At 46.1% G+C, this 27,307-nt stretch overlaps 2 protein-coding genes across 5 annotated transcripts in view; one reads left to right on the top strand and one right to left on the bottom strand.

Moving 5' to 3' along the window:
- Positions 1-19,656, bottom strand: part of LOC108165082 — a 44,828-nt gene extending 25,172 nt beyond the window's left edge. For 2 of the 4 annotated variants that reach the window (XM_033393110.1, XM_033393119.1), the window contains exons 1-2: positions 19,247-19,655; positions 16,689-17,157 (exon numbers count right to left, since the gene is read on the bottom strand). In XM_033393110.1, coding sequence (XP_033249001.1) covers positions 16,689-17,068 — 380 coding nt within the window. In that variant the 5' untranslated portion in view covers positions 17,069-17,157; positions 19,247-19,655. Of the gene's footprint in view, positions 1-16,688; positions 17,158-19,246 lie in introns of all 4 variants that reach the window. The other 2 variants (XM_033393103.1, XM_033393104.1) reach the window with 2 other exon arrangements.
- A 4,353-nt stretch (positions 19,657-24,009) lies between these two features.
- Positions 24,010-26,012, top strand: LOC108165594 (sphingomyelin synthase-related 1-like). The gene has a single exon (XM_017301671.2). It carries the CDS (start codon positions 24,118-24,120, stop codon positions 25,777-25,779), a length of 1,662 nt encoding a protein of 553 aa, XP_017157160.1. The 5' UTR covers positions 24,010-24,117; the 3' UTR covers positions 25,780-26,012.
- Positions 26,013-27,307: the final 1,295 nt, after the last annotated feature.

Genomic DNA, 27,307 nt, shown 5'->3' with positions numbered 1-27,307 from the left:
GCAAACGCTTAGCCCGAGTGAGGGCGAAGTGTTGGGGAAGCGTAACAAAATCTGTGGCACCAGAAGCAACATCAAGTAGCCGCCATGTGAGCCAATCCATCTACCATCTCTCTCTCTGTGCGTGTGTGTGTGTGTGTGTGAGTGTGTACTAGTGCGTGTTTGAGCACGTTAAGTGTATGTGCTTTGAACTTTTTTATATTTACATACAAATGCCTCGCCTTTGCCTTGCCACATACTCCTGCCACCGACTCAGTGGAGGAGAGTGGGGAGTGGAGGGTATTGTGTTTGCTTTGCGTTTTGTTTTGTTTTGTTTTGTTTTGCGTTGTTTGCGTTAAACCAAAAACGGTTAAAAGCAACAACCAACATGGATGAAGTGGGAAATCCGTAGTGTTGAATACCCTATATCTAGCCTTTGCCTATACCTAGCCTTTGCCTATACCCATCCCAGCCACTCTTCGACCTCCAAATGTGCTAAAGCTGCCACTGAAACAGAAACGACACCAGATCCTGGTCGACTGACCCCCTCTGTGCGTGGCAAATGCTTTGCTGCTCCGTTCATACCTCTCCAGTAGAGAGTATCTAAAAGGCCAAAACGAGCTCTCTCTTTTGAGAAATGTTGATTTCATTTCGTGTTTGTATTTCTTTCTTTCCTTGGCTACTTCTGGTTTGGCCTCTGGTGCTCTCGGCCATCAGAGGCGATCAGGGTCGGTCCGAGGGTCCGTCCAAACGAATTAACTTACGCCTGAGGCACAGTCGTGGACGGGACCAGGGATTTGCAGGGATGTAGATTTAGGGGAAGGGCCAGCAGATCGCTTAAATGCGGGCAGCCCTAAACGCTTGGCTGAAATCGAATTTAAACTTTAAAGTCGGAAACTTTCCATTTGGCATCTCAGAGAGACAGACAGACAGACAGAGCGACAGAGAGAAAAGGAAATTCCATTTAGCTTCAGTCTCTTGTCTCATTTCTCTTGCATAGAAATTGAAAATTGATTTGAAAAATAGCTTAAACTGTGCTGTTTATAAATGAAAATCCCCCTCCTGCTAGAGTTCACCCGAGTGGCCAAAGCAATTTACCTGTGCCTCGGCTCAGACCGGCTCCAGTTGTTGTTCTGCTCCCCGGCCCGTCCCCTTCGAGCAGCCCGCTCTATTGATTTTGTTTGTGTGACCCAAATCGCACACACATGAAGCGCCCTTGTAGGCTCCTCCGACTGAAACTCCAGTGCCACCCTCGCTAGTTGATGCCCCTTTTTGTGGCATGCATAATTAACGCGCCTCAAATTGTGCCTCAATTTCAGCGACAATTGAGCGGTGTCAGGGGGGTACAGAGACAGCCCAGGATGCCAAGAATACCAGGAGGAGGCTAGGCGGCCTGTCTGTTGGCTGCCAAATTAGTTTACCTTTTGATTTAAATTCCAATTACGACTGGCCGCACTTATGCTCTGCATTGCTGGTATTTGCTCGGTTCTGCCCGCGGCCAGTGATACCGGAAGTCCACACAATCCCAGCAATTAAGTTGGCTCTCGCCAGCGAAAGTAATTAAAGGATCCGCAATAAATAACAATATTACTGGAAAACCAAACAAGTGCAATCATCACTCCAGCGCACAGTGAAATCAAATTCAGCAAGGCCCGCCCTCGAAATGCCCTCGAAAGCAACGATCAATCAATGGCACCCACAAATGTATGTTTTTAATAAAGTTTTTCAAGAGGAACCATTGGAATCGTTGGCCCAATCAAATCAAATCAAATCGAAACACTCGTACCATAACCTTTCCGGCTATGATGATTTTCCGAAGCTCTTTCGCTGCAGGACATAATGGATCGAAAAGAGGATTACTGCAACTTCTGTGCGGATTAAGAAGGCCTCACGAAATTCGGGCTAAATACTTACGACAGCCAGCAACTTTTCACTCAGCGAGTGCTAATGGAAAATGGATGCGTGAAATGCGAATACTCGTACGCATGAAGGCATCAAGCCATCAAGCCATCAAGCCGTCAAGGCAAAAGTGCGAGAACCCGTCCAATTAAGTCAAATTGGCTCGGAATAATATAATAAAGCTGCGGGTAACATTAACACAGTGCACACACGGACAGCATTCAGTTTCCATCATGATTTAGTGTAATTAACGCTTTTATTTTTTGTTTTAATTTTATGTTTGCATTCGTAGAAAAACCTTTCGCACTAGAACTACGCAAACGCAAACTCGGGATCGGGCGGCAGGCAGGGAGGGTGGTATATGCAACTTCTCACCCACAAAAATCCATGAAACTGGATGGTCGGTAAAAACAAAAAAAAAAGAGAGAGCTAGCGTTAACAATAGAACAATGGCGGTAATAAAATTAACCACACACCGCATGCAGAAACAATAAGCAGACCAGGGGACTGACTACGCACGAGCTTGTTTATGGGAGCGGAAGGGAAATGGTAGCCCTGGCACCGAACAAGTGTGTACCCTGACCCTGTCAACCCTCGAAAACTGGGAAGTTTCGACTCGCAAAAGAGAACAGACAAATGCCACATGCCACTTGTTGATGTTGCGGCAAGGGTATACAAAAATTTGGCAAGGATTTGTGTTATGAAAGTTCCCAAATAACTCAAAGGCATAAAAACGTAGTCCACACATGGTAAGGGTGTCTGTGTGTGTGTGTGTGCATTTAGCAGGAGTTTCTTTGTGGACCAAACGACATATACATATGTAATATTCGTACACAGATTCAAGGCAAGGGCAAAGCCAATGAATAGAGAATATGAATAGAGAGAGAGAGACAGGGAGAGAGACAGGGAGAGAGACAGGGAGTGTAATGACATAACTTTTTCATGGCATTCTTAAGAGCGTCTTTAATTGTTAGACAAGAACCAATTCATTGCTCTTCCTGGCCCTTTTCGGACTGCTTCCGCCTGGCAGCCCAGCTCTGACCCAGCCCTGACCCAGCTCTGTGCTGGAACAGCTACTGATGTTGTTACTGTCCAACTAGTCACTTCGAGGGCTTTGTTCGAATCCGAAAATGATTATGCAAAAATGTGCGAGGGCTTCGCATCCGAGGAGACAGGGGCTGTCCAGCCAGATGAAGGATGAAACAGCAGCTCTGTTCTGGCTGGGCTGTTTTCGTCGTCTCATAATTAAATACAAAATGCGTTTAATTATGAGCACCGTGTCAGAGCCCCGGGGAAATGATGGGGAATAACAATAACAGACACGCACAGATACACTCTCACACTACGGCCCAACCAACACCACACACAGATACACACAGACACACCCAGGAATCGAGCGTTGATGCATCGCATTTTAATGATGCCCATCCTGGTGTTGGCGTTTTTATATCCAGAGGACACTCTGAGCCCTTCCGACCCCACGAAGTATACAAATATTTGATCAATATAAATATATAGCCATTTAGCCAGTCAGTTATATGTACCTCTGATGACTTTTTCGGAGCACTATGCCAAGAGCTGCTGTACATCCTGTAATCCTTACAGATTCTAGTACGAGTACGAGTATACCTATCGGTGAGGACTTACAAGGGTATCTTAAGACTCGGCATAGCAACCGCCTCCTCTTTATTGGGGCTATTGCTGCTCTATGGTCCCTGCTTGGCTCCCCCGTGATTACTCTCCTTACTGCGAAAGGGAGCACATCTTTCCAGTACTGCTCCTAACAGTACCCATACCCTGGCTAGCCGTCTGCCGGGCCCTATCCTTGGCAATTTGATTTCAATTTCAACTTTGCGGCTCTTGATTATGCTCCGCAGCTTCCCCATCTAATTGTCGGCTGCTGTTGTGGCTGTTGTCCGTTTGTTTTTCTCAGTCATTTGATTAGTTCGTGGAAAGATAATGAAAATAAATAGCAAAAAGTGTCGATGATGAGATTGCTTTTGTGGTCTATCTCTATCTCTATCTCTATCTCTGGGTATTTGTCGGCTGTCTGTTGTGTTCGGGGGCCCCCCAAGCCACGGCCCCTGGGATGCCTCTGAGACTCTGGCCATCCTTAGCGACAGCAAAGTGGAATTATCAACAGCCTGGTCGTGACTGTGTATTTAAGTATTTGTTTTGATATCCTCTCGTATTTGATTAATTTTCCCATGAAAGAACGATGGCTTCAGTTTTGTTTAATTGAATATTTATGGGCATATTTTCACGGTAATTGGCTATAATCAAATGAAGAATACATGCATTGAAAACGTGCATTGTTTTCAAAATCCCAAATATGAACATAAAATTAAAAATTAATAATGCATTTTTTGTTTTATGCAAATTCGTAAATGCATTTTTTATTTTATGTTAATACTTTCATGGGTTTTCTCTTAATTTTTTATATATTTCCATTCAGAACCCACTATGAATACCACAGCTTATGGTTGATTGAAACACTCATTGGATCCCTCCACAAGTGGATGCATTCACAAAGGACATTTTTCCCTTCTTACTACAGTTATAAATTGGTCCATTGTTATCAAATACGTACAAACATGTCTCCCAAACGGCTCCACCAAGTGCGAATGGGCTATTAACTTATTTTTGCTTTGTTCCTTCGCCTCGCATTCGAGTACGAGTCAGATACTGACTGTTCCGCTCATCCGAAAGTGCTGATTGTTGATATAAACACAGAATGCCACCATTATCATCTGCTCAAATTTAAGCTATAATACGACACTATAATACCCGGTACTCAGTATATATATACATACATTATCTCTGTGTAAGAGTAAGAATATATTTTATTAAGAACATATCCACTTTATGAGCTCGAAAAGGCTACCATCTGGCTACAGGAATGTAATATTTGAGTATTTGCTAAAACTATGTAACAAAAACCCAGCTCCTTCTTTTTCTTTAGAGAAAGTTGACCAAGGTGTGATGGTTTCTGGCTTATACTTCATTTCGGTAATCTTTGCAACATTCCTCCTTTCATTTTGCAATTGGTTTAGCTGTCATTTCCAGTCACGATTCAGTATTTTTAGAATTTGTGTAAAGGTTTTAGGAGTTTGAGTCTGCCAATCCTTTGGTGTACCCAAATATTTATCGACAGAAATTGTGTTAGGATTGTCAGCGGATACACTCTGCATGTTATAGTATTATTCCTATTATTATATCATTCTTATATGATGAATTTTGGGAAAATGTCTTGGCTTCTCTCTCCTCTCTCTAGTCCCTATTCGACTCTGTTTGTTTCCCTTTGCTTTTAGTTTTTAATTACACTACACGTCATAAAACAGAACCACAACACACCAACAAACACTCGCACACAAAGAGACACAAAAACACACACATACACATTCAGAATTTTGTGTGCCTACCCCCCAAAAAACGAAAAAAAAGAAAAACACGACTGTGAGAGAAAATTAAGGCAGAGAAAGAAATGATGGCGCCACTTGGGCGCCATTGTTGTCGCGCTAAATTGCAGCCCCCGCCCCACAAACCCTTCTTCCTCTCGTCCTGCCCAACCCTCTTCGTGTGTGTCTGTGTGCCTCCTCTTCCCAGGGAGGGTCTTGGGCTTGACTTTCATGACTCTGTTTCTCCAAATTATTCGTATTCCCACCCCCACAGCAACAGCCAACGCAACAGCAACGCAGCATCTTGTACTTCCTGTGCCAGCATGTCGTATGCGTAACTTTTTAATCTATATTTAAATGTCACCACTACTCAAAGTGAGTTCCCTTAAATCATCATCATCATCATCGTGCTCTTCAATACGCTGCAATGCGGCCAAGTGTGTTCAGCTTCAGACCATTGTAGGGACATCGCTGATCTCCAGTGGCTGGGATTCGCGTGCGGCATGTGTGGGCGGCAATCTGATTGCAGAGCCCCATCGCCGACGGTGTACAGAGTCTCCTAGGCGTGCCGTTTATCACATTAGCCCATTTGAATGTATGCGTTTAAGTAAGCTCCAACACACAATGCGAGTGCGTTCTCCCAATATATGATTTAGATGGCTCTGCCTGTATGCGGTATAAGCTGGGCTTTCTGGGCTTTCACATTGTTTAGTGTACTATGCCACGGTTTGCTCAAAAAGATCAAAGGAACTGATATTTTGTATATATAGAGTGTATGTACATAATTGACTTTACATTCAAGGAATTGTCCATTAAGGTAATCAAGATGCGACGTGCACCCACTTTCAGTCTTTCAGAGCGTGTGCGAAACATATCAATCGGTGTACAAAAACAATGGCCTATGCTATTGGCTGGAGGATGAATAAATATGAGCCCCTGTTCCCTGATGCCCCGTCCTGTGACCACAGCTTTCAGCCTGCATTCATATCTCTAAGAGGCAGCCGGATGATGGCCTGGAGAGAGAGGCAGCGAGAGAGTCCTGGAGGAGGGGTCTGCATTGCATGTTCATTCTGCTCACTTGAAGCGCTCTTGAGCAGGCTGTTGCATATTTCATGGCGCCTCAAATGCGGCACTTAAGCCGACAACATCTCGACCAGATGAAACATGAAGAGCGACTGGCTGGAAGGCGGATGGCGGAGGGAGTGTGGCAGAGACAAATACTCATTGCGGAAACGTAGTGCAGGGTTTTGCTTGGCTGCCTTCAAGTGGCCGCCGTACTCACGGTGCCGTGGAAATTCTCAAATTGATTCAAGCGCACTGGAATCGCGTTTTCTCCTTGAGTCCAATAACATCTCTGTCTCTCCTAAAGAGAAATGACGTGCAACATTTTTCTTATTGAATTAGTCTCCACTGCTCACAAGTACAGTTTGAGACAAGAGACTAATCCGGAATTTGCGATGGAGCAGAAGAGGGGGGGCAACATCGGAAAACGAACTGAACAATGGACTGTACTGCAGACTGTAAATAATAGGAATATGATGCTTCGATTGAAAGCAAATAATGTACGAAATAGAATGGACCCTGGGAAGCGTAAAATTAATACCCAAGTCAAGGATGATCTGCAAAGGGGAACAGGTAGAGGAGCTGACCTGTGAGACCTGTGCTGGAATGGAAGCTGCCACTGCAACTGCAACTTCACGATAATCTGTGCTGAAAGGAGAGCTGGGCCATAATTCCTACTATGGTGCCATGGAAATGCCATTTTGTGATGCCACTTTGCTCGTAAAGTCCAGCACTCTTCAGAGGCCAATCAACAGCAGCCCACACACACAGCACAGCAAAGCCCCCTCTTCTTCACCCCTTCGCCTATTTCTCTTTTGGGAAACTCGGGAAATCAATTAAGTTTTAAATGATTTCTTAAGTAGCCAGAATACTGCCTCCAGAAATCTGCCTCGAAATCAATTCGATTGCCTAGGAAAATCCAGTTTCTGGCCAAACCTTTGACCTTTCCCCTCAAAGAAAAGTTAGAATATAGAAATTTCAGCCATCTGTTAATAAACGAAAACTGCGGGAAACACACACAAAACAACGGGCAAACGAAACGGCAGGAAAAACTGCCGGATCTAGAAGGAAGAACTAGAGGGAAGGCGAAAACGAAAACGAAGGGAAACTTTTAAGTACGCTATTAATGTTTAATTCGAGTTATTTAAGTTGGGCACTTAATTTAGCAGAGATGCCACAGGCATGCCCTCGTCGCTATCTCTGTCTCTGTCTCTGTCTCTGGACTGGCACTCTCGATATTGTTTCCATCGTAGGGATTGCCATAGAGATTGCCAGAGGTTGACCACACCTTCCCGCCCATTAACCGTCAGCCATCGCCCATCGCCCGTCGCCCGTCGCCCGTCGCCCATCGCGCTGTGTGCGTGACCTTTGGCCATTAAATGTTAATCCCGGACAGTACGAGACCCAAGCAAAGGTTCAGAAATGTCAGAGATGTGAAAATTGAACAAAAAATGAAGTTCGAGGGGACCTTGGGGTGTGGGAGCGCCGCCCTTGTGCGCGGCAGCATCCGTTTAGCCAATGAAATTGTCTCATAATCCGGTAATTAATTTCTGCGGCATTGCCATGACTCGGTGGCGCGGCTGCCGATGGGAACGGTCCAAGGCAGACCCTGTCTCAAGTGGCAGGATAGCAAATTAATCAACTTTCAGCGCAACATTGATCACTGAACAGCCAGCAAAGGGGGCCACGTCCCTGCCGTCCAAGCTCGTGCGAGTGTCTAAAAATCCTGCAGCTGACAACTAAAGAATGAACAGAGAGAATGGTCCCCCATCTGTATCTCTTTCTGTGGCTGGAACTGATAAAACCAGTTCCACATTCGAAGCAAAATAAAGGGAATGAGATTCATGGCAAAATCAAACAGGAGCCCCGTCTCCTGGCCACGAGGCCAAGGATCCTATCATGCAACTGATGTCTTTCTGTGTGGGCTCCTTCTTAGATGCTGGCGACGATATTAATGGAATCAAAAGGTATGTGCGGTCCATGTATCTGAGTGTATGTGAGTCGCCTGCCAACTGCACTTGCATCTTCCTGGAAGACGACTTACATACAACTTACGTGCCAGTAAGACAAACAAACGTAAACACGGACAGATTTATTGAAATGGAAAATGTTGCTGTGAGCTGTGAGCTCTCAGATGTAATGACGATAGGGGAGGCGGCAGGTTTGGTCCAAGCAACTGGCAGGTGAAGGCAACAGTCAACAGGCAACGAGAACAACTGCCACTGCCACTGCCACTGACCACTGACCACTGAGCATTGAGAGGGCGGACCCGGTTGCATCTACATCATCTACATCCACCCACACAAACACACTCTGAACACACAATGGCCACGCGCAGCGTCAACAACAAGTGGATGTAACTGAACGGAAGCGGAAACGGAAATCGTCAAAGCACTCAGAACAACATCGGCAAAAACAAGCACCAACGGATGCAGCACTCTTCCGGCAACTTCAAACTTCAAATGCCCTTCTCATTTTAATTACTCATAATTTTAGATGCGATATAATAATAGATTTACTGTGCCAGAAAGTTCTTGTTGCCTTTCTTTTCCTTGCCATCTGCTCCGCACGCTACCTTGACCCACAGCCCCACCATTTCCGGTAGCTAGGATCATATTATATTTCAATTGATTATCCCAAGAACTATCTCGCCTTGGCCATACTTTATGTCTGATGTTGATCAAATTTTTCCTATGGCTTTCCAATTTGTGGAAACACAATGCACTAAAATGGATCCACAAGCCACACGCTCTCCACATAGAGGGTTGGGCCCAGGGCCAGTGGCAATGGCAGAAGCATCTGGGAAAAATATTAATTTTCCGTCGAGGTCATAAATGAAAGGAAAACAACATTTGAGTGCAGAACAGCAGCTGCTGGTGACGCTTGGGGATCAGTGGCGGAAAATTCTTGGGTGCGGACGACAGGAAGGAAAACATTTGTTGCGCTTTTCTCTGTGGCTCTGTGGCTCTCTGGGTCTCTGGCTCCTTGGGGTCCCCCATTTTTGTGACGGGGACCTCGAGGCGCGTGTGCTTTTGAAATGCCAATCGTCAGACTTTGAACTGCGCTCGCCACATGCCGCTTGCCACTTGCCACTGCCTCGTGTCCACCTCTCTGCCTGCTTCGCTCACGCATCTGGCGGCATAGACACGCTTCACGCAGTCCACGCCACTCCACGCAGGCCTAATCGATAGCAATCAATAAATGTTGTGTGACAACGAAAAAAGAAATAACTTTTGCGCACTTCAAAGGGGGAAACTTTACCTCGAAAATACAGAGCAAATCCCCAGAGTAGATGTGACGGAGCGGGTCCACCTCGAAGTCGATCAAACAGTCATTCAATCCACTCGCCATTTCAATCACCCGCAAATCACATTAAAAGTGAATCCAAATCACTCCGGCTCCGGCGCCGAAAATAGTTGCGTTGCCCCAAAAGAAGGCAGCCCCTGCCGTCTGGACAAATCATATCTGCTTGGGGGGCTGCCACCTGTCCACAACAACTGGGCCCTATCACAGCAATCAATGTGAAATGGAGAGCCAAGTGGCCCAATTGCGAGCGTCTCGACTGGCTGATACCCACTTCTCTCAGCCACTGACTAAAAAGGCATACTAGTCCGTTTACCTACAATCTATATCTATAGGAACGTAGGCATACATATATCCCTAGACTCGTTAGCGAATACCGGGTATCGAAAGCGAAACCGAAAAGCGTGAAACGAAAAAGAGAAAACTCAGCGACAAAAATTTCAATGGCGATTTATTACCGTTACCATATCGACGTGTGTGTGCGTCTGCGTTGTGCGTTGTGCGTGTGCGTGTGAGAGTGCGAGTGAAGCGGCAAAAATCGATGATGAGACGACCAAAATAAAGGCCTAAAACAGAATGGCCCAACAAGTATGTGATAGATAGATGGATGACTGGATGGACGAACGGACGGCCGGATAGACGGTCTCGTGTGTATGTATAGTCTTGCATCGTGCAAGACTGCTTTCTGAAGGATTTGCCCCTTAGTTTTTGTGTTTTTTTTGGTTTCCTGGAACATTAACTGAAAATTAGGCAAACGAATCGAAATTGAATTCAAAATCCCCTCGGACTGTCTAATGATGATGTCCCTGTTGACAGTGCCATCCTGTTGGATAGGAGCATCCATCTCCGGCTACCAGCTGATCCCCAAGCGGAGGCGGACAGCAAACACTATGGGAAGTTTCGACCCTTTTTGTGGCCATAAAAGTCTTTAAAATAATATGTTTTAAGCCGATAAACAATAATTACAAGAAATTAACAGAGCGCGCCACTGTTTAGTGAACAGCTGACAAAAACAGCTGTTTTCTAGCAGTGCTAAAGCAGCGGTAAATTGAGCAATTCAAGTGCATTTTGTAGAATAGATTCAAATCAGAGAGGTTGAACTGTAGATTTGGTCCTTCTATGCGATGCAATTGTTAACGAGTAAAATTTTGTGACGAAAATTAGTATTTGAAGAAGCCCAAAAAAGTGGGTTCACCCCAAAACAATTTCCTCTTGCAAATATACACTCTCATCAAATAGAAAACTAAACCAAAAAATGTGGTTTCACCTGGAAATGATTGCCACAGAAAGTGTCGAAATTTCCCATAGTGCACTGGCAAAATGCCAACGTCTCCACTGGGCGTGGCAGCCAACAATGACTGTCATGAAAGGCACACCCACACCCACACCCTCTGTGCACATCTACGCATTTCCAGAGGCCCACACAAGGACACACGCAGGGGGCATGTCTGCATGTAATTATTTGCTTAAATCGCACAAATGTATGCAAAAAATTTATCTTAGCCTGAAAACGGGTGGCATGCTGAGAATTTGGCTTAGACAAGCGCCTGGCTGGTTAACGGAGAAGGGGGGTGGTCCTCAAGAAGGGCGTTTTAACAGAAGAAAGCGTTCGACAGGCAGTGTGAGATGGGCGGTTCTCTGGGGAGCTCACTAGCGATACGAAGTAGAGATAGGTCCTAACGAATATCGCCTATAAAATCGAAAAGTATATCACCAATATCTCACTTAATAAAATCGATTTCTCTGTCGATGTTGGGTCTGAGGATTATAGATCGAAGAATACTTCAATCTCTCTAGGGAATTTCATATTTTCATTTGTATTATTTTGATGTTTACCATCCCTAGCGGAAAAGAAGAATGCCTTCCTGTGTTCAGGACTTAAACTCCATGACAGAAACGGTGATTTAATTTTCATTTTCATTTGGGGTTTTTCTACCCGCCACTTTCTGTGGCTCACCTTGGCCTTAGCGCGGCTTTTTCTCGCCTTTAGCCAATGTCCCTAAGCCACAGCTAACCGCACGAGTATGGGTGTATAGGTGTATATGTATATGTGTACGTGCGAGTATACACACGGGTTGGTGGCGTGTGTCCTGTGCGGTATGCTGTGTGGCATGCGTGCGACTCCGTTTGGCAATTTCGTCACGTTTCTGGGTTTTACTTCAAATACCATTTCGGCCAATTGCTCCTTCCGCCTCCCTGAGCTGCCGCCATCAGTCCTGTGTCCTGTGGCCGTGGCCCTCTGCCATGTGCCGTTGTGTGTGGCTTCCATTGGAGAAACTGGTTCTCTTCTTACAGCTTCTCCGCAGCTACTGCTCCAGCTACAGCTTCAGTTAATTTTATTGAAACTGGTTTGGGGTTCTGCTCCCCAATGGTTACCTCTGACCATGCGTTTGGTTTGTGGTTGTGCTTGTGCGGCACGACCACGTAGTCAAGGACACATTGGCATTGGCCTAGCCAGGCTTTGGTTTTTGCATTACACTGAATCCACTGAACGCCAATGTGTCCGGAGTCTACTGGTCGCCACGGGCTGCGGGCTGCGGGCTGCGGGCTCCAAAGTCCGAGCTCCAAGCTCCAAGCTGGCTGGAATTATCGACAGTAAATCACTGAACCGGATTCGCCTTCCGAGAACACAGGTGCAAGTACACACTACACTCGGGCACTGCGACTATGGGGCCGCCCACCTACTTGGATAGAGAGGAGAGTTCTGCCCAGATTTCTGCGACTGTACAGATGGATAGACCAGTCCCTTCTGCCGTTCTGCCGCTCAGCCCTTCTGCCTGTCACAAACATACCTCCGAACCCAAGCTGCCCTGCTATGCTCTGCCTTGAACAGGTATACGCGTACACGGAGTCCAAGCCAAAGCCAGAGCCTTACAGTTGATTAGAAATCGCATTCGCAATGGCATTAGCTACCCGTTTGGTCAATTGAATCGGATTCGATTGCGTGAGCAACAGTCGATAGCCAACAGATGTCGATTTCGACTTCGGGCTTGAACTCCACGTCGTATACGTATGTATACCTCTCCATTTCTCAGGATTTCTGATTTTAATGGAGTGTAGAACGTCGTGAGTTTGCGCCCTTTTAACGCGGGTTCTACTGTCATAAAGAACAAGTATGAACATTACATAAAATCAAACAAAACAAAATAAAAGGCAACTTTATAATTCGCATCAACCCACACGCAGGCATCCGACAGATACGAGTGCTGAGATACAGACACTGAGATACTGAGATACTAAATACAAGAAGCAACGATGGCAACGCGACAAACTTTGCCAAAATATGAGATTTGCATAACTAAGAAGCCAGAGGAGGCAGCTAGGGGCTAAGGGCAGCCAAGGGCAGGGCCAGCAGAGGAGGCAGCCAGAGAATAGGGGACTCCACTTGTGGCTGGTCTCGTCCTTTCGGGGGTGCGTGTATCTTTTGGGCTGCTGTGTGGGGGCGATGACATCAAATCGAGACATTGAACGAACGGGTTGCGATGTTGACGGCAGCGGAAGTCGACTTCATACAAATTTGATCACTGATTCGATGGCTTCAACTTGAATATTCACTGGCTGTCACAGCACACAGCCACTCTTCTTATCTGTTTGTGCCTTGATTCATTTTTAAACAGCCTGGTACTCGATATCGCCAGGTCTAACATCCTTCTGTGTGCTTTGCAGGGGAAGTTCTGCCTTCAGTCTCAACTAGTAAGTTTCATCCATATTTTCCTATTTACTGATGAATTCCCAATCCTCCATCCCTCCATTTGTGCTTCTCAATTGGTTAATTCTCCTCCAGGCCTTCGGATAAATTGGGAGTTTACACCAAAATGAATCAAAATATGCAAAATAGCTTATAGCTAATAATTTCCCTTAACAATTTGGCACAAGGCCCGGGAACAGGTAATGAGAATGGAGCGGAGTATGGGGTATGGGGGTATGGGTACTCATCTGGCAGCCAGCTCACGTTCCGTATCCGAGCCTGGTTCATTGTCCATTCTGGCAGCAGAGGCGAAGAAAACAAAAAAACAAGTAAACGAAGGGACACCCAGTACAGTCCAAGCCAATCCAAGCCGTACTGAACCGAAGCCGAAGCCGGAGCCCAGTTAATGATATTATTAAGGCTGAGGCAAGAGCATATCCTTGGATTTTTGCAACAACAGAAATCTCCACAATGGGGAAAGGAAAGAAAAGGAAAGGGACGTCATGAGAAAGTGATGTTAATTATGCTGTCAAATCTCTTAGAAATCAGGATATGCTCGTGAATACCTTCCCCGTCCTCTATGCCATTCATATCCAAATCCCTGACGCTGGCCCATCCCATCTCCTGGCTGTTGTTCCTTGAAAAATTGATGCTCGTAAAGTCAACAAGGGCTAGACACTGACACTAGCCCCGGTTACCAAGCGATACCAAAAGCAGCTGCTCCCTGTCTCCCATCTCTGTCGACGTCCTGTCGACGGTCCCTGGTTACTGGCTACTGACTGGCTAACCCTTTGGGACAACTTGTCATTGTTCAACCATTTGTTAGCACAACTCAAGGGGCAGCTGCAATCTTGAAGCAGCAGCTGGTGCGTATATCACCGCATGCATCACTGACAAACTTCACTGAAAGGAAGACTTCAGTACGAATCCGTGTCCGTGTCCGAGTCCGTCTCCTACTGCTACTTCTATGTAAATCTTATTTGCAATTTGTGGCGTGCCACTTGAGGCCGCAAGCCTTTTCTGTTCACCAATTAGGCATTTAATCGAAGCCAAACAATCCCACCACAAAATGTCAATTGCAGAATTCAATCTGGAGCTGAGGCTGAGTCTGACTCTGAGGCGTTGCTGATGATTGAGTGGAGACCTTGAATCTCTGCAGAGGTCAAGATCATAGCCACAAATGCTATGCTATGCAAAGTGCACAAGTTTCAAGCGGGAAAGTTTGCTTAAAGTTCGACTTAAAGTGCCCCAAGATGAATATCTTAGTCGAAAACGGGTCTCAGCCCTGTTTCAGCAGTGAATAAAGGCCAGAAATACTAGAAAAAACTTGAGAAGAAACTCCCGTTCAGGAACACCATTCAAAAGAACAGATTCAAGGTAGCTGCAAGGATTGCGATGCCTTTTAGAAATACCTCCATCCTTGAGCAACTTTCAGAGTTGAGAGCTACTTGTTGGAGTGTAAGCCAGAGGTCGTAGGTCAACAAGTGCAATGGACAAAGACAAAGATCCCATTAGGGATCAATTAAAGATTAAATCGCTTTACAACTCCTACTCCGAAGATGCACAAATTTACCCCTAGAACAGCATCATTAAATGGCCGTACTATCTGGCCTTAACCCACAGCTAAGCCAATTATTTAAGCCAGAATGAAAGGAGTGCGACTGCGGAGGTCGGTTGGCTGGTGTTGGTTGACTAATTGGGTCATAATTAGCTAAAAACTGGGAAAGCGTTTCGCTGTCAACAATGTTGCCGGATACTCGTAAGATGCGGCTTCAAAAGGTAGGCAACCCGACTTATCGCGAATTTTCCTGAGTGCGCCAGTATCAACGAGTTTATGAGTGTCGTGTCGGAGCCTGTTTGAGTAACTTTCCTTCTCTGTGAGTGTGTGTGTGTGTGTGTGTCGATGCCGCAAAGCCTTTCGTCTGAATCTGCACTGCCTCATCTTCTGCTTAATTGCTGGGGAGCATAATTAACTGGGCTTAGATGCCAGTGCCAAGTGCCAAGTGCCAAGTGCCTGCTGTCAGTGCCTGTTGCCGTTGGTATAATATTCGCTAATCTCATCTATATATAGAAGCCTCCTCCACCGACCCCGCCAAGAAGGAGACCCACTTCAACAGCACAATATGTTCGCGGCAGAGACACTTCAGTTTCCAAAAGTTATATTCATGTAAAGTTCAGGTAAAGTGTGGCTGGGAGTTTGGATTCAAATCTGAAGAATCTGAATGGGATTCTTAACCCAAGATCCTCCGTTCAGAGATTTGATCTGCTGTCCAATGTATTTTTGAATATAATCTTAAGATTTTGTCCCAATTTCAAAATAATTGATGGTTAAATTCAATATTAAATGTCGCACAGTAAATCATTGAATGGAAAACACAAAATTGATACCTTATGAAATCGCACGCACATCATTGTTCAGATAGTTGGGCAGTTCGCGGAGATATTGAGGATTATAATTATTATTGATTACAGATAGATTATAAAAAAAAAGATATATATTTAAATATATATGTGTATGGCTATAGATATATAGGTATAGTTATATACCATGTATTATTTATGTTAAGTTAATTTTGCTATCGAATAAGGTCTATGCATAATTATGTATAATCACAACACCGATACGAGGTTTGGGAATTTAGTTGGGGTTACAAGCTGTCAGAGGATCGAGAATCAGAGGGGATCAGTAGATTGTAGATAGACAGAGTAGACACACTATACGTATGGGGAAATGGGAGCAGGGAGTATACGAGTACGAGTAGTTCCATAGCAAATCAATATATCAATCAATACTTTTTATCATAGAGTCTTAAAGATACGTTCCGCCAAGATGGAAGGCAAGGGAGCAAAGGAGGGTGGAAAATATACTATGGTATATGGGATGGTACAGTGCCTTCAAGGTGAGTTACACCGGGAGCCCAAGGAGGCAAGATGGCTGCATGCATGCCTGGTGGCTCGGGGGAACGGGAACTGATGGTTGGATGGATGGATGGATGGATGGATGGATGGATGGATGGATGGGTTATGCTCCAAACACTTAAAGGTACACATACGCATGCTATGGTAATTAGGCTGATTTAATTTTGGGCCTAACCAGGTCGGGTCAGACTAGGCTGGGCCCGTTGGCCCGTTGGCCCGTTGGCTGGTTCGCTGCCATCTTGGCCCACCTTCGGCAGAGGCTCTCTCGACTCTTGACTCCTCTTGTTCTTTGACATCGCATGCCCAATTAGCTAATGGATATTGACAGGGACATACGGTGCATACGGGACACAGGGGGCGTAGGGGACACACAGGACACGGTGAAACTTAGCGGGATGGGGGGCTATAGGGATGTTGATACCCACATGGGTCGACTGACTCACCTGTCGCCGTGCGATGATTCCCTGTCGCGATCCACATCCCCACCTTGCTCCGGATCCCGGTGTACCACCACCAAGGACGGAGCTGCAACAGCCACTCCTACCTCGGTTGCCGTGGCTCCTCCGTCGGCATCTGCGGCTCCTCCGTGGGCACCTGCGGCTCCTCCGTCGGCACCTGCGGCTCCGTTGTCACCGCCTGCAGCTCCTCCGTCGGCACCTGCGGCGTCGTCGGCTCCTGCATCGGTTCCAGCGGCTCCGGCGTCTCCGGCGTCACCAGCGGCCTCGTCGCCGGCTCTGAAGCTGCAGCTGGCCACCTGGGCATCCTCGTTGAGGGTTACGGCCACAGAAGTTTCGATCTTCTTGTCCTGATACTTGTCCGACATCCTTCTACTCAACCCCAATAGGCGGCTTCTTCTTGTCTGAGAGTTCGAGTTCCTTGGCAGTTCGCTTTGCGGGCGAGTGAGTTTCCTGCCTGGCCGGGACATGGGACATAGCACGACAGGACACATGACAGAAGAGATGGCATGAGATGAGAACAGTCGAACAATTCCCAAAGTGTTGTAATTGTTTTTTAACATACATACAGCCTCCAGTGCCTTTTGTGCCGAGGCTCCCACCAAAGGCAGGCCCCAAAAAGAAAAGCAGAAAAGCTTAAAAACAGAAACCGAGACAGAAGCAAGCGAAAACGAAAAGAAAAACAGGGAAAATGTAATGTAAATTAATTGCCGTGTGGCTGGTGGAAAGCGGCTTAGTACTTAGTGCCCCTGCTCCTCTGCTCCCCCGTTTGAGTTTGGGCCTTTTCCTCCTTTTATTGCTTTTGCGCTAAATTAGCCGCAATATTTGGGAGACCATCGCAGGTGGGAGATGGGAGGTTGGAAACTCTGATAACTTTTCAAGACGAAATAATGTGGCAGTGTGTGGCAGAGGAACTTTCGACTCGACCTTCTTTTGTTCTGCGTGTCTCCCTGGGTCGGGTCACTAGGGTGTGGGAATCACTCTCTAATTGGGTGTGAAATCAGAACGGTGCCCCCCAGGGATACCAGCAATAGAGTTACTGATGGCTAATGGAATCAGACCCAAATCGGCATAAGAGTCAGCTCTCATTGCCCTTAAAATTCGTATGCAACTCAGTTTTCCATTAAATGTAATTAAGCTGAAACGGTTTTTTATTTACATATAAAAAGATATGCATTTATAGGATTTGTCAGCCAATGAAAGGCATTATGAAAATTGCACTCGCACTAACTGAATCAGATGCTTATCGGCTGCAATTAATGTACAGATAGGGCTGTTAAAAGGCTCAGCCATCCCCAAATATTTGGCCCTTTGGCCCATCCATGGCCAAGTGCTAAGCTGCTGTCGAGGGCGGACAAGCAGGGATTAAATCATCATCATCAGGACCGATGACCAGAACAGAACAGAACAGAACAGACAACAGGGCCGACAATTGATCAACTGCCACCGTCCATGTGTCACCTCCAAATGCAAGTAATTAAAAAATAATATAGTTTTAATGGCCAGACCGACGGACAAAGAATCGCAACTCATTTATGTTCCTGTCTGTTGGCGGGCTAACAGGCTGATGTCCGATGGCTGAAAGTGGCAGCGATTAGATTAGAGTGTGGAAGCAGTTAGTCATGGTCGCTAATGAACTACTTTTGGCCGTAATTGGCCAAACAATGCCAGCCAGCCAGCCAGCCGATAAATAGGCAACACTTGATGGACGCAATGTGGATCTGCACATGGCTGGCTGGCTGCCACCTCAAAGTCCCCTGACCACAGACACTGACAGAGATATATGGATTTAGCATGGGGGTTGAAAATATAAAATGAATATTTTCACAGCATTTGCATATGAATGATTCACACGGGCCATGCATAACAAAGGTCTGCGCGGGGTGGCTGGTCTGCGACTGTTTGCCCCATAATAAATAAAGGATGAACGGAGTCCAGCCTCCTTCCATCTGCCTGTGGTGCCGAAAAAGGTGCCATGGCGGAAAGGAAGCAGGAAAACAGCAGCAGCAGGTCCTTTCTTACACCGGGGAAATAGTAGCAAAACATTGTCGCTACAACCACGGCACCCCGCCCACCATTACCCCCCACACATGCTCATCAAATATGAAAAGGCAACGAAAATTAACCCGAAAAGAACAGGAAAACCAGAAAAAAGAAAGTGAGAGAACAAGGAAAACCAAGAAAAGCGAACCCAAATGGAATGCAATTTTTTGCCTAGGTCAGCATAAGCGGCAATCGCTTCGAAAGCACAAAAAAGAGATGGCTTTATAATGGATATAAAGCTGGGGACGGAACGGCACGGACTGGACTAGACTGGCGGAGCCCCAAGGCCTCGAAGAGATACCTGACCTCTGGCCAGAGCCTCTGCTCGATTTCCACATTCTTAAAGTTTCATTGTTTTTTTTTTTGTTGTTCGTTCTTTTCTTTTTTTTTTTTGTTGTTTGTTTCTGTCAAAAACCATAAAGTTTTCTCAGCACGCACGCACTTTCAAACAATAAAAAAAATATGCCAAAAAAAGTTACAGTGTACAGAACATGATTCCAAACCTCTTAGTCGGTGGATATGTTTGGGCACTTGTCAATATACTTCGATCTGCGATCTTCGTTCGTCGCGATTGTTGTCGCTGTTGGATTCGGTCCGATATCGATATAGACGGGTTTCTTTTCAATGACGTTGTCGTTGTCGTTGGCTTTGGCGTTGGCGTTGGCTTTTGGCGGCTGCCTCACTGGGACTCTGAATCTGAACGTGGTGAATCTCCGGTGGTTGCTGGCGAATGCTTGTTGGTTGCTGATGATATTGTTGCCTCGCTGGGTGCTGTTCGGTTTACTGCAAACGTAACCGACAAGTGCTGAACAGGAACTGAAGTCTCTGGGCTGGAGGACGCGTTATTTTAAATCGACCACGGCTCTGTGTGCTCTACCGACTGTTGCTTCCCCGCGTCGCTGCCAGCTGTTGAATCGAGTCGCCTCTCCGAACTGTTGGCGCACCGCCGTCGTCGCTCCGAAAGCTTTTCGGAGAAAGCTCTGCCAAGGGCATCTACAGCACGCTGTTAGCGCACTGTTAGGGCTCTGTTAGGGGCTCTGACGGACCCCTAGCGTCTCACGGAATCAACCCCCCAACATCCTCATCCTCCCCAATGCTTGTGCTTGGAAAAGGGAATGATGTGCTTTGGCATCTAATCCCCAAGTCTCACAACATGCCTTTTGTGTGCTACAATCGTAATCGTATGATATTTTAAATAACTGAAATTATAACATTTAAGATACACTTTCCTGCAATCCGGCATATGGTATGCTATGCATTTTCACCCAAGAATAATTACAAGTATTTTCTTGGAATGAAACTACCATCAATTGCGCACATATTTTATTTGAAATGTTATTGCTCGATTAATTCTAGGAGGGCTCTCAAGGAGATTCCAGTACAAATGATGTTTACCTGATGTATATTCTATGACGTTTTCCCAGGAAAACGGCATTGCAGTTCAATAAATTTATGTTCTACGAAAATTTGTGTCTTTTTACGTTTTGAAATGGGTAAAACTCAGTTGAGTCAGAGTCTCTGTTCAATGGACATTGAAGATGGTGGATTGGATTGGAACATTAATCCAATTTGCGTTCTTTCCAATCCACTTTTCCATCTGAGAAGCCCTGCTCTTGCAGGGATTTTCCAGTTACCAAAGGGGTAATGAAGCCAATCGCGCTGAATACAACCTTGAACTTGACACACTGGGCGGCACACTTGTTTCCTTGTTTCTTTGGCCCTTCTCAAAGAACTTCCTGCTGGCAGGCAGTCGGCCTCCTCTGAAGCGTCACATGACCAACAAGTGGAGCCGCAAGGAAAAAAGGCGAGGGGCCGGCAGCAGCCGACCCAAAAAAAAGGACACTGAAGGACAGACAGTTGCATGCCAGACGGGAAAAGTAATTACACAGCCCACGGGACAGCCCAGTCCTCTCATCTCCTCTCCTCTCATCTCCTTTCCACTCCACTCCCCTGGCGTCAGTTACTTTAACTGGAAAACCTTGGAAAATCTGTCAAAGCGAAGGCTTTAAAGTGGCGCCCGAGGACACTCTTTGGAATCACCTGAAATACATACCAAAATAAGGTGCAGCCTTGGTGGGGGGAGAGGGGGGGGGCCTGCTAAACAAACGAGATTTTGTATGCCCCGGCCCGGCCACTTTGGCGTTGCCAAGGAAGCCATTTCAATCAGATCTGCCATGAGACTGCCAGTTCTAACCAAGTGCAATACAAAAGAAGCATAAAAGGAGCAGCGGTCGCCTAGGGGTGCAAGCATTTGAGTGCAGCTGGAGATACATAGGTCTTTGGGTCTGGCTCTCTGGCTCCATGGCTCTGTGGCTCAATGGCGCTCCTTTGTCCGGGATCTGGCTGCCATGGTGGCTGCGTATGCATGATAATTCCGCCTGCAGTGTTGTGAGGTCTAGTGCGATAAATATTTTGGCTGGCAATAAATCATCATCATTGACAACGGCCGCTGCTACGCCTCCGTCTCCGTCCCTCGACGTCACCGGCTGCGGATACGGCTACTCGTCCTCGTCCACCTTGTAGAACTCCGGCCAAACGGCGTTAAACGTGAAAACACATAAACGTTGATGCCTTCCATTCTACTTACTCGATGTATACCCTCACAGAAGGTACTTTCAGTTTGACCAGACACTTGCAGTCCCTCTTCTGTTTCGTTTTGTATCTAAACATACGTGAAGATGGTCTTTATTGCAAAATCGGAAACATTGGATCTGCATGGGTACGAAAAGCCCCGGACCCTTAAGCCAATCTTCTTTTTCTGGCTTTACAAGGCGCTGCTGCTGGCGGAACCACCCAGCATGTCCGTGTCTGTGTCCGGCACTGGAACATCTCCACTCCAGCTGCTGCTGCGTTATGGTCGTGGTCGTTAAGCTCTTACGTTACTTTGTTTCCCTTCTTTGTCACGAGTTTATGTAGTTCCTACCCCTTCCACACCTCCACACTCCTTCACACTCATTTGAACCCATCTCAGGCTCGTACCTATTCATGAGAGTGTCCCCGCATTCGCCTCTAAATGCTGAAGGGATTGGGGATGGCACTGGCTGGCATTAGGACCCTCATGACATCGCAACAAAGTGGAAAGCAGCACTTCTCTCAGCTGGTAAAGAGAGTTCTTTCCAATAACAACAAATAATTTACCATATGCTGTAATGATTAAAGGTACCTACCATATTGTCCTGCGAGGATATCTGCAGGTAAGGCCAGGCACCAATGCAAAGCTACTCGCTGTCCCAGCATTCGGTTGGGCAATAGCCAAAGCATAAATTGAGTATTTTTTTTTGCTTTTACATCATTTCTAATGGCAGCTCTCTCTATTACCGATTGCTGTCAAGGGAATTGCTTTGGCTCATCTTTGAGACCAACAGTAGATCGGATCTCTTTGCGATGCTTTTGCCATCGTCTGCATAAATACGGACCCTCCCAACCCAGGTGGCTGTTTGAACCACCCCCTTGCTTGTTTTTCCAGCTATGTTTTTCAAGTTGTTTTCAAGCAGCCCAGGGACTCGTGGACATAAATAAGGCTGCTGATGCACGATGCTTTCGTTTCGCCCGCTGATCTTTTAATTCAAGTTAAAAGATAATACTAGTCTGTTTTGAATTCCATTCAGGCTTATCTTGGAATTAATTCTAGTCAATGGCTAAGAGGCCATTCTGTTGAGTATAGCATATTTTCCAAAGGTCTGTGTCAGATGTCAGCAGAACATCAGGGATCTAATGGAATAGGCTGTGGTTGATATAAATGGATTTGCGTCGCTTCGTTGCGGTGTACTGTCGTCAATATTTTCTGACGTGGAGGAGGCGAGCGTGGGAGAGCGAACGCCAGATTCAACAAGGCCTGATGCAATCGCATGTCAAGTTCCATTATCTGCATCTGTATCTGGCCCTGCTTTGTGCCTGCACTCGTACGTATACGTGATGTCCTTTCAATTTGTCGCTGCTGTTGTTTTACCCTTTGTCTCTCTCTCTCTCTCTCAGCAGTAGCAGAAACAGAAACAGAAACCTATTTACACTTGTTGTCGCATGCATTAATTGGTCATAGCAGCGGCAAATGAAGAAAAAAAGAATGGAGAATGGAGAACGAAGAACGAAGAACGGCCAGCGTGTGGGACGGTGGTGCGTCAATCCATCGTGTGCAATGTGGGGGAGGCTGCGCTGGAAAGGGTTATCCGTCGAGATGGTTATTTATAGCTCTCTAATTGAGTGAAAAACAGTTGAAAAGTGTTGACACAATGCCCCACGCTATGCCTTCCGATACCCAGTTCCATACACAGCTCCAAAGTGTCCCTGAACTGTTGCCAAAACTGTCCAAAACTTTCCCAGCAGTGGCAAAGGGAATGTTGCACTTGAAGACAGCAGAGATTTAAGAGCTCCTCCTCTCCCCCATTTTGATGATATTTTGCATCCAATTCCAGTTCAATAATTAAATATTTCATTTAGAATTGGCCAAAGACAGCAAGAATGTCCCATCTCCTTTTTTTCTTTTATTCGAGATAGTGCACATTGTAAGTCATAATTGTAAGTACGCGTATGTCGGTAAGGGCTTTCCCAGAGTCGGTACTCGTATAACGCTCTATTTTCTTGTTGTTGTTTTGTTTTTCCATCTGTTGCTCTTGTTTGCGCTACTCCAGCACTTTATTTATTCCGAATTCCCCAAATCCCAGGGCGAGAGTGTGGCATAAAGCACCGGAACAGAGGGGGATGCAGCAGCACGGTGGAGGGGGGGGGGGTCCTACCGTACCGTGCATGTACATCTGTCAACTAATATTTTATTTTTTGCTGGGGCAAGAGTTAAGTTAACAGTTACTCGCTTTGCCGCTTCGCCGCTTTGCTGCTTTCCTTGTTCGCGTTACGATGCAATAAATCATGACCAGGACCAGCAGCAAGGACATCTCAATCCCGCTATTTCACTGCCTTTCGCATCCCCTTTTCCTCGACTCACAGCATTCGAGTGTACATATGGATTGTGTGTGTGTGTGTGTGCATGGAGAGATGGGGGGGAGTAGACCAGAGGGACTGGGAGATGGAGTGAAATGCGTACAAATAAATTCAATTTGGCAAAACAGAACAAGTCGTTTCTATTTTAAAACGGGGGCAAGAGTCGGGGGGGGCAAGAGTCGAAAATCAAACCCAAAAATACCATCAACATTTTGCCGCAAAACTGCATTCGGGGATACCCAGGAAAATGTAAATAATAAATCCATAGGTAGTACCAGAAACTTCTCTTCCTTGAACGAAACCTCAAATCAAAGCAGTAGGCCCATTTCACTTGCTTTTTATCCACTTACACAAAAAAGGCATAAGTAAATTTTTGTCTCATCGACAGAGACCTACAGATTGACAGCAAAGCAACAATTGCAGGACGTGTTATAAGCCCATGGAAACCCTCAAGGAACGAAAAGGGAAAGGTTCAGCAATGGGCGACGGTGAGATTTGTAAGTCAGTAGCAGAGGTGCTAGGTGGGCAGGTCTCGGCCCACGATCAAGACTCGTCGAAACGTATTGACGGCAGAGCCGGGGCAGCAGGGGAAACACCGCAGGATCAGGGCGACACCCCCACCGCGATCAAGACGAAGAAAGACAGCGGCGTCGTGGATGTGGATCCTTGTAAGGCGACTCAATGGGGACTGGACGATGTGGTGAGCTGGGCCAATGGCGAGCACTTCTCCAGGGTTCTAAGCGACTGCTTGCGCGCGGAGTCCATTGACGGATCGGTCCTGCTGTCCCTGACCGAATCGGACATCAGAGAGCTGCGCTACAGGCTCGACTACAAGCTCGCCTTTGGCGAGCTCAAAAAGTTCTGGCTGGCGGTCTGCAAGCTCCAGCAGCTGGTGAAGAGCAGCAGGTCCAATTCGCTGGCGCAGGTCGGGCGGCAGCAGGAGGTGCACTGCCCCAGCGATGGGTCCCGCTGCGAGAGGCATGGGCGCATGGCCAGGACCCACATACCGCCGGAGTACTCGAAGACGGCCTTGAGCCTGGGCTACTCGTTTGTGGTGACCTGGATAACGTCGTTCGTGATGGTGATTGTGCACGAGCACGTGCCGGATATGGAGCGCTACCCGCCGCTGCCGGACATCTTTCTCGACAATCTGCCGCACATTCCCTGGGCCTTCGACATGTGCGAGATCACCGGCTCGGTGCTGTTCACCTTGTGGGTGCTGGTCCTGATCTTCCACAAGCACCGAATGGTGATGCTGCGGCGCTTCTGCGTGCTGGCCGGCACCGTCTTCCTGCTGCGCTGCGTGACCATGCTGATCACGTCGCTGAGTGTGCCGGGCACCCATCTGAAGTGCAGCCAAAAGGACTACGCCATCGACAAGGACAGCGGGGACGCGGCGAACTCCATGGTCCTGCGCATGGGCCGGGCCTACCGCATCTGGAGCGGACTGGGCATGTCGATACAGGGCGTGCGGACGTGCGGCGACTACATGTTCAGTGGCCACACCGTTACCCTGACCATGCTCAACTTTTTCATCACGGAGTACACGCCACGCACGCTGTACCACCTGCACACGTTCACCTGGCTGCTGAACATGTTCGGGGTCTTCTTCATACTGGCCGCCCACGAGCACTACTCCATCGATGTCTTCGTGGGCTTCTACATCACGTCGCGCCTGTTCCTCTACTACCACACGCTGGCGAACAACAGATCCCTCATGCAGAGCGACGCCGGCCGGACGCGCATCTGGTTCCCCCTGCTCAGCTACTTCGAGAGCACCGCAGAGGGCATGGTGCCCAACGAGTTCGATTCGCCCCGCACCCTGTTCCGCCGCCTGAAAGGTCACTTCTCGGGGGCCAAGCACTACATGAAGATGGGACTGCATCGCTGCTGGCTGGACAGACATTTCTCCCTCAAGGCATCGATGCTTAGCTTTGGGAGCTCGCAGCAGATCACTTCCCAGAGTAGTCAGACCACCCAGACCAGACCAAACCAGAGCCAGAACGGGACTGTCAGAGGTGTCAGACTTGAGCCCTGCTCCAGGGTCGGCGGGACCTCAGGCCATACTTCCCAGAAGAAGAAGAAGGTGCTGAAGATCTGATTGTGATTTGGGATTTGTATCCTTTGAATCACTCGAATGTGTACCGCAAATTTCGAACAGCTCTTCCCCATTGCAGCTCCTCTGTGAGTGTACATCCATCACTCTCTCTATCATTACTAGTGTCCTTCCAGTGGAATGTCGACTTCTTTTCCCAGAAGATGTCCTGCCACGGCCATAGAGCCGTTGATGATAATCCCCTGAATAAAATCCGATAAAGATAATTTGTATAATATCGAATACTTTGTTTTTTAATTTCATACACGGATAAAACACAGTATTTGTGGTGATGTTCTTCGGTTCTTCAAACAAAATCAATTAATAAATTATGCTGAGAAATATTCAAAAAAAATAGTTTGAAGCTTTGGCTAGATATCTTTAAAACCATATATGCTATATGATATTGTACTCTACACACACATATGTGCCTGTACACATTCGGACACCGCACCTAATGGTATGCCTCTAAAGGAAAGCTGCAGTATCTATGTATCTAAGTTTACATGAAAAATAATTTTTAATGTTCTTAATGTACCATCTAGACAATATATATGTTTATATTTATTCTGCCACCTGATGCCATGTCCATAAATGGTAGGAAAACTGCAACCAAAACGCAAAGCTCCAAAGCTGAAATTAAATAATGTAAGTAAATACTTGTTTTCAAGTGGATGTACATATCCATCTACATACGAAATGAATGGAATAAAATACACAGGTCAAAGTCCCTTTTTGGAATGCCTTAAAGCTTATGCATACATATGTATACGCAGAAGCTCTCGAATGTTCTACGACTATTGTACATAAACTAGCCCTCAACAATCGACCATGTGTCGGGAGCCGAAAAAAAGTGGGAATAATTAATACACGACCAAGGAAAAAACACCTGAAATTGTAATTTACTATTAATATTATATATTTTTTAATTTATTTTTAGTTTATAGTTTTTATATATTTAATGTTAATATTTAAACTTAAGATTTTTGTATTATTGGAATGAATAAACACATTTCATATTTTGATAGATCTTCTACAAATTTAATAATTTATATTTTATTTTTTTTATATTTATTTATTTATTTTTAGGTGCTTTATTTGTATATAGATTAAATATGGGCACATTAAAAAGACTATTTAATACATTTATGTTTCAATCAAAGTGAATTATATTTAATTTCACAATATTTAAAAACCGAATTAAATTCATTTTAATATGGGTGTGTTTTTATTGACTATGCAAATAAACATAAACTAAGCAAATTGAATGGGAAATTTGAAGCAAAAACAAGTTGCACAAATTATTTGACTTCCTGCATTTATTGTTAATTATGATTACATATAATAAACATTTTACCCAAGGAACCACTTTAGGCCGGGTCTTGGACCACAGTGGCATGGAATCAGCATTGCCTTTTAAGGACATAGAGCTGTCAGGAGCCATGCATGGATGCAGGAAAGAGATAAACAGTAGGTGCACAGTAGGTGCCGAAGCATGATGTGGGTTCAGGGAGAGAGGGAGAGATGCATGTTT

This window comes from Drosophila miranda, chromosome XL (assembly GCF_003369915.1).
Source record: "Drosophila miranda strain MSH22 chromosome XL, D.miranda_PacBio2.1, whole genome shotgun sequence".
Lineage (NCBI taxonomy): Eukaryota > Metazoa > Arthropoda > Insecta > Diptera > Drosophilidae > Drosophila > Drosophila miranda.
Note: the sequence above shows the minus strand (reverse complement) of the source record. Positions and strands in the feature narration are given on the sequence as shown.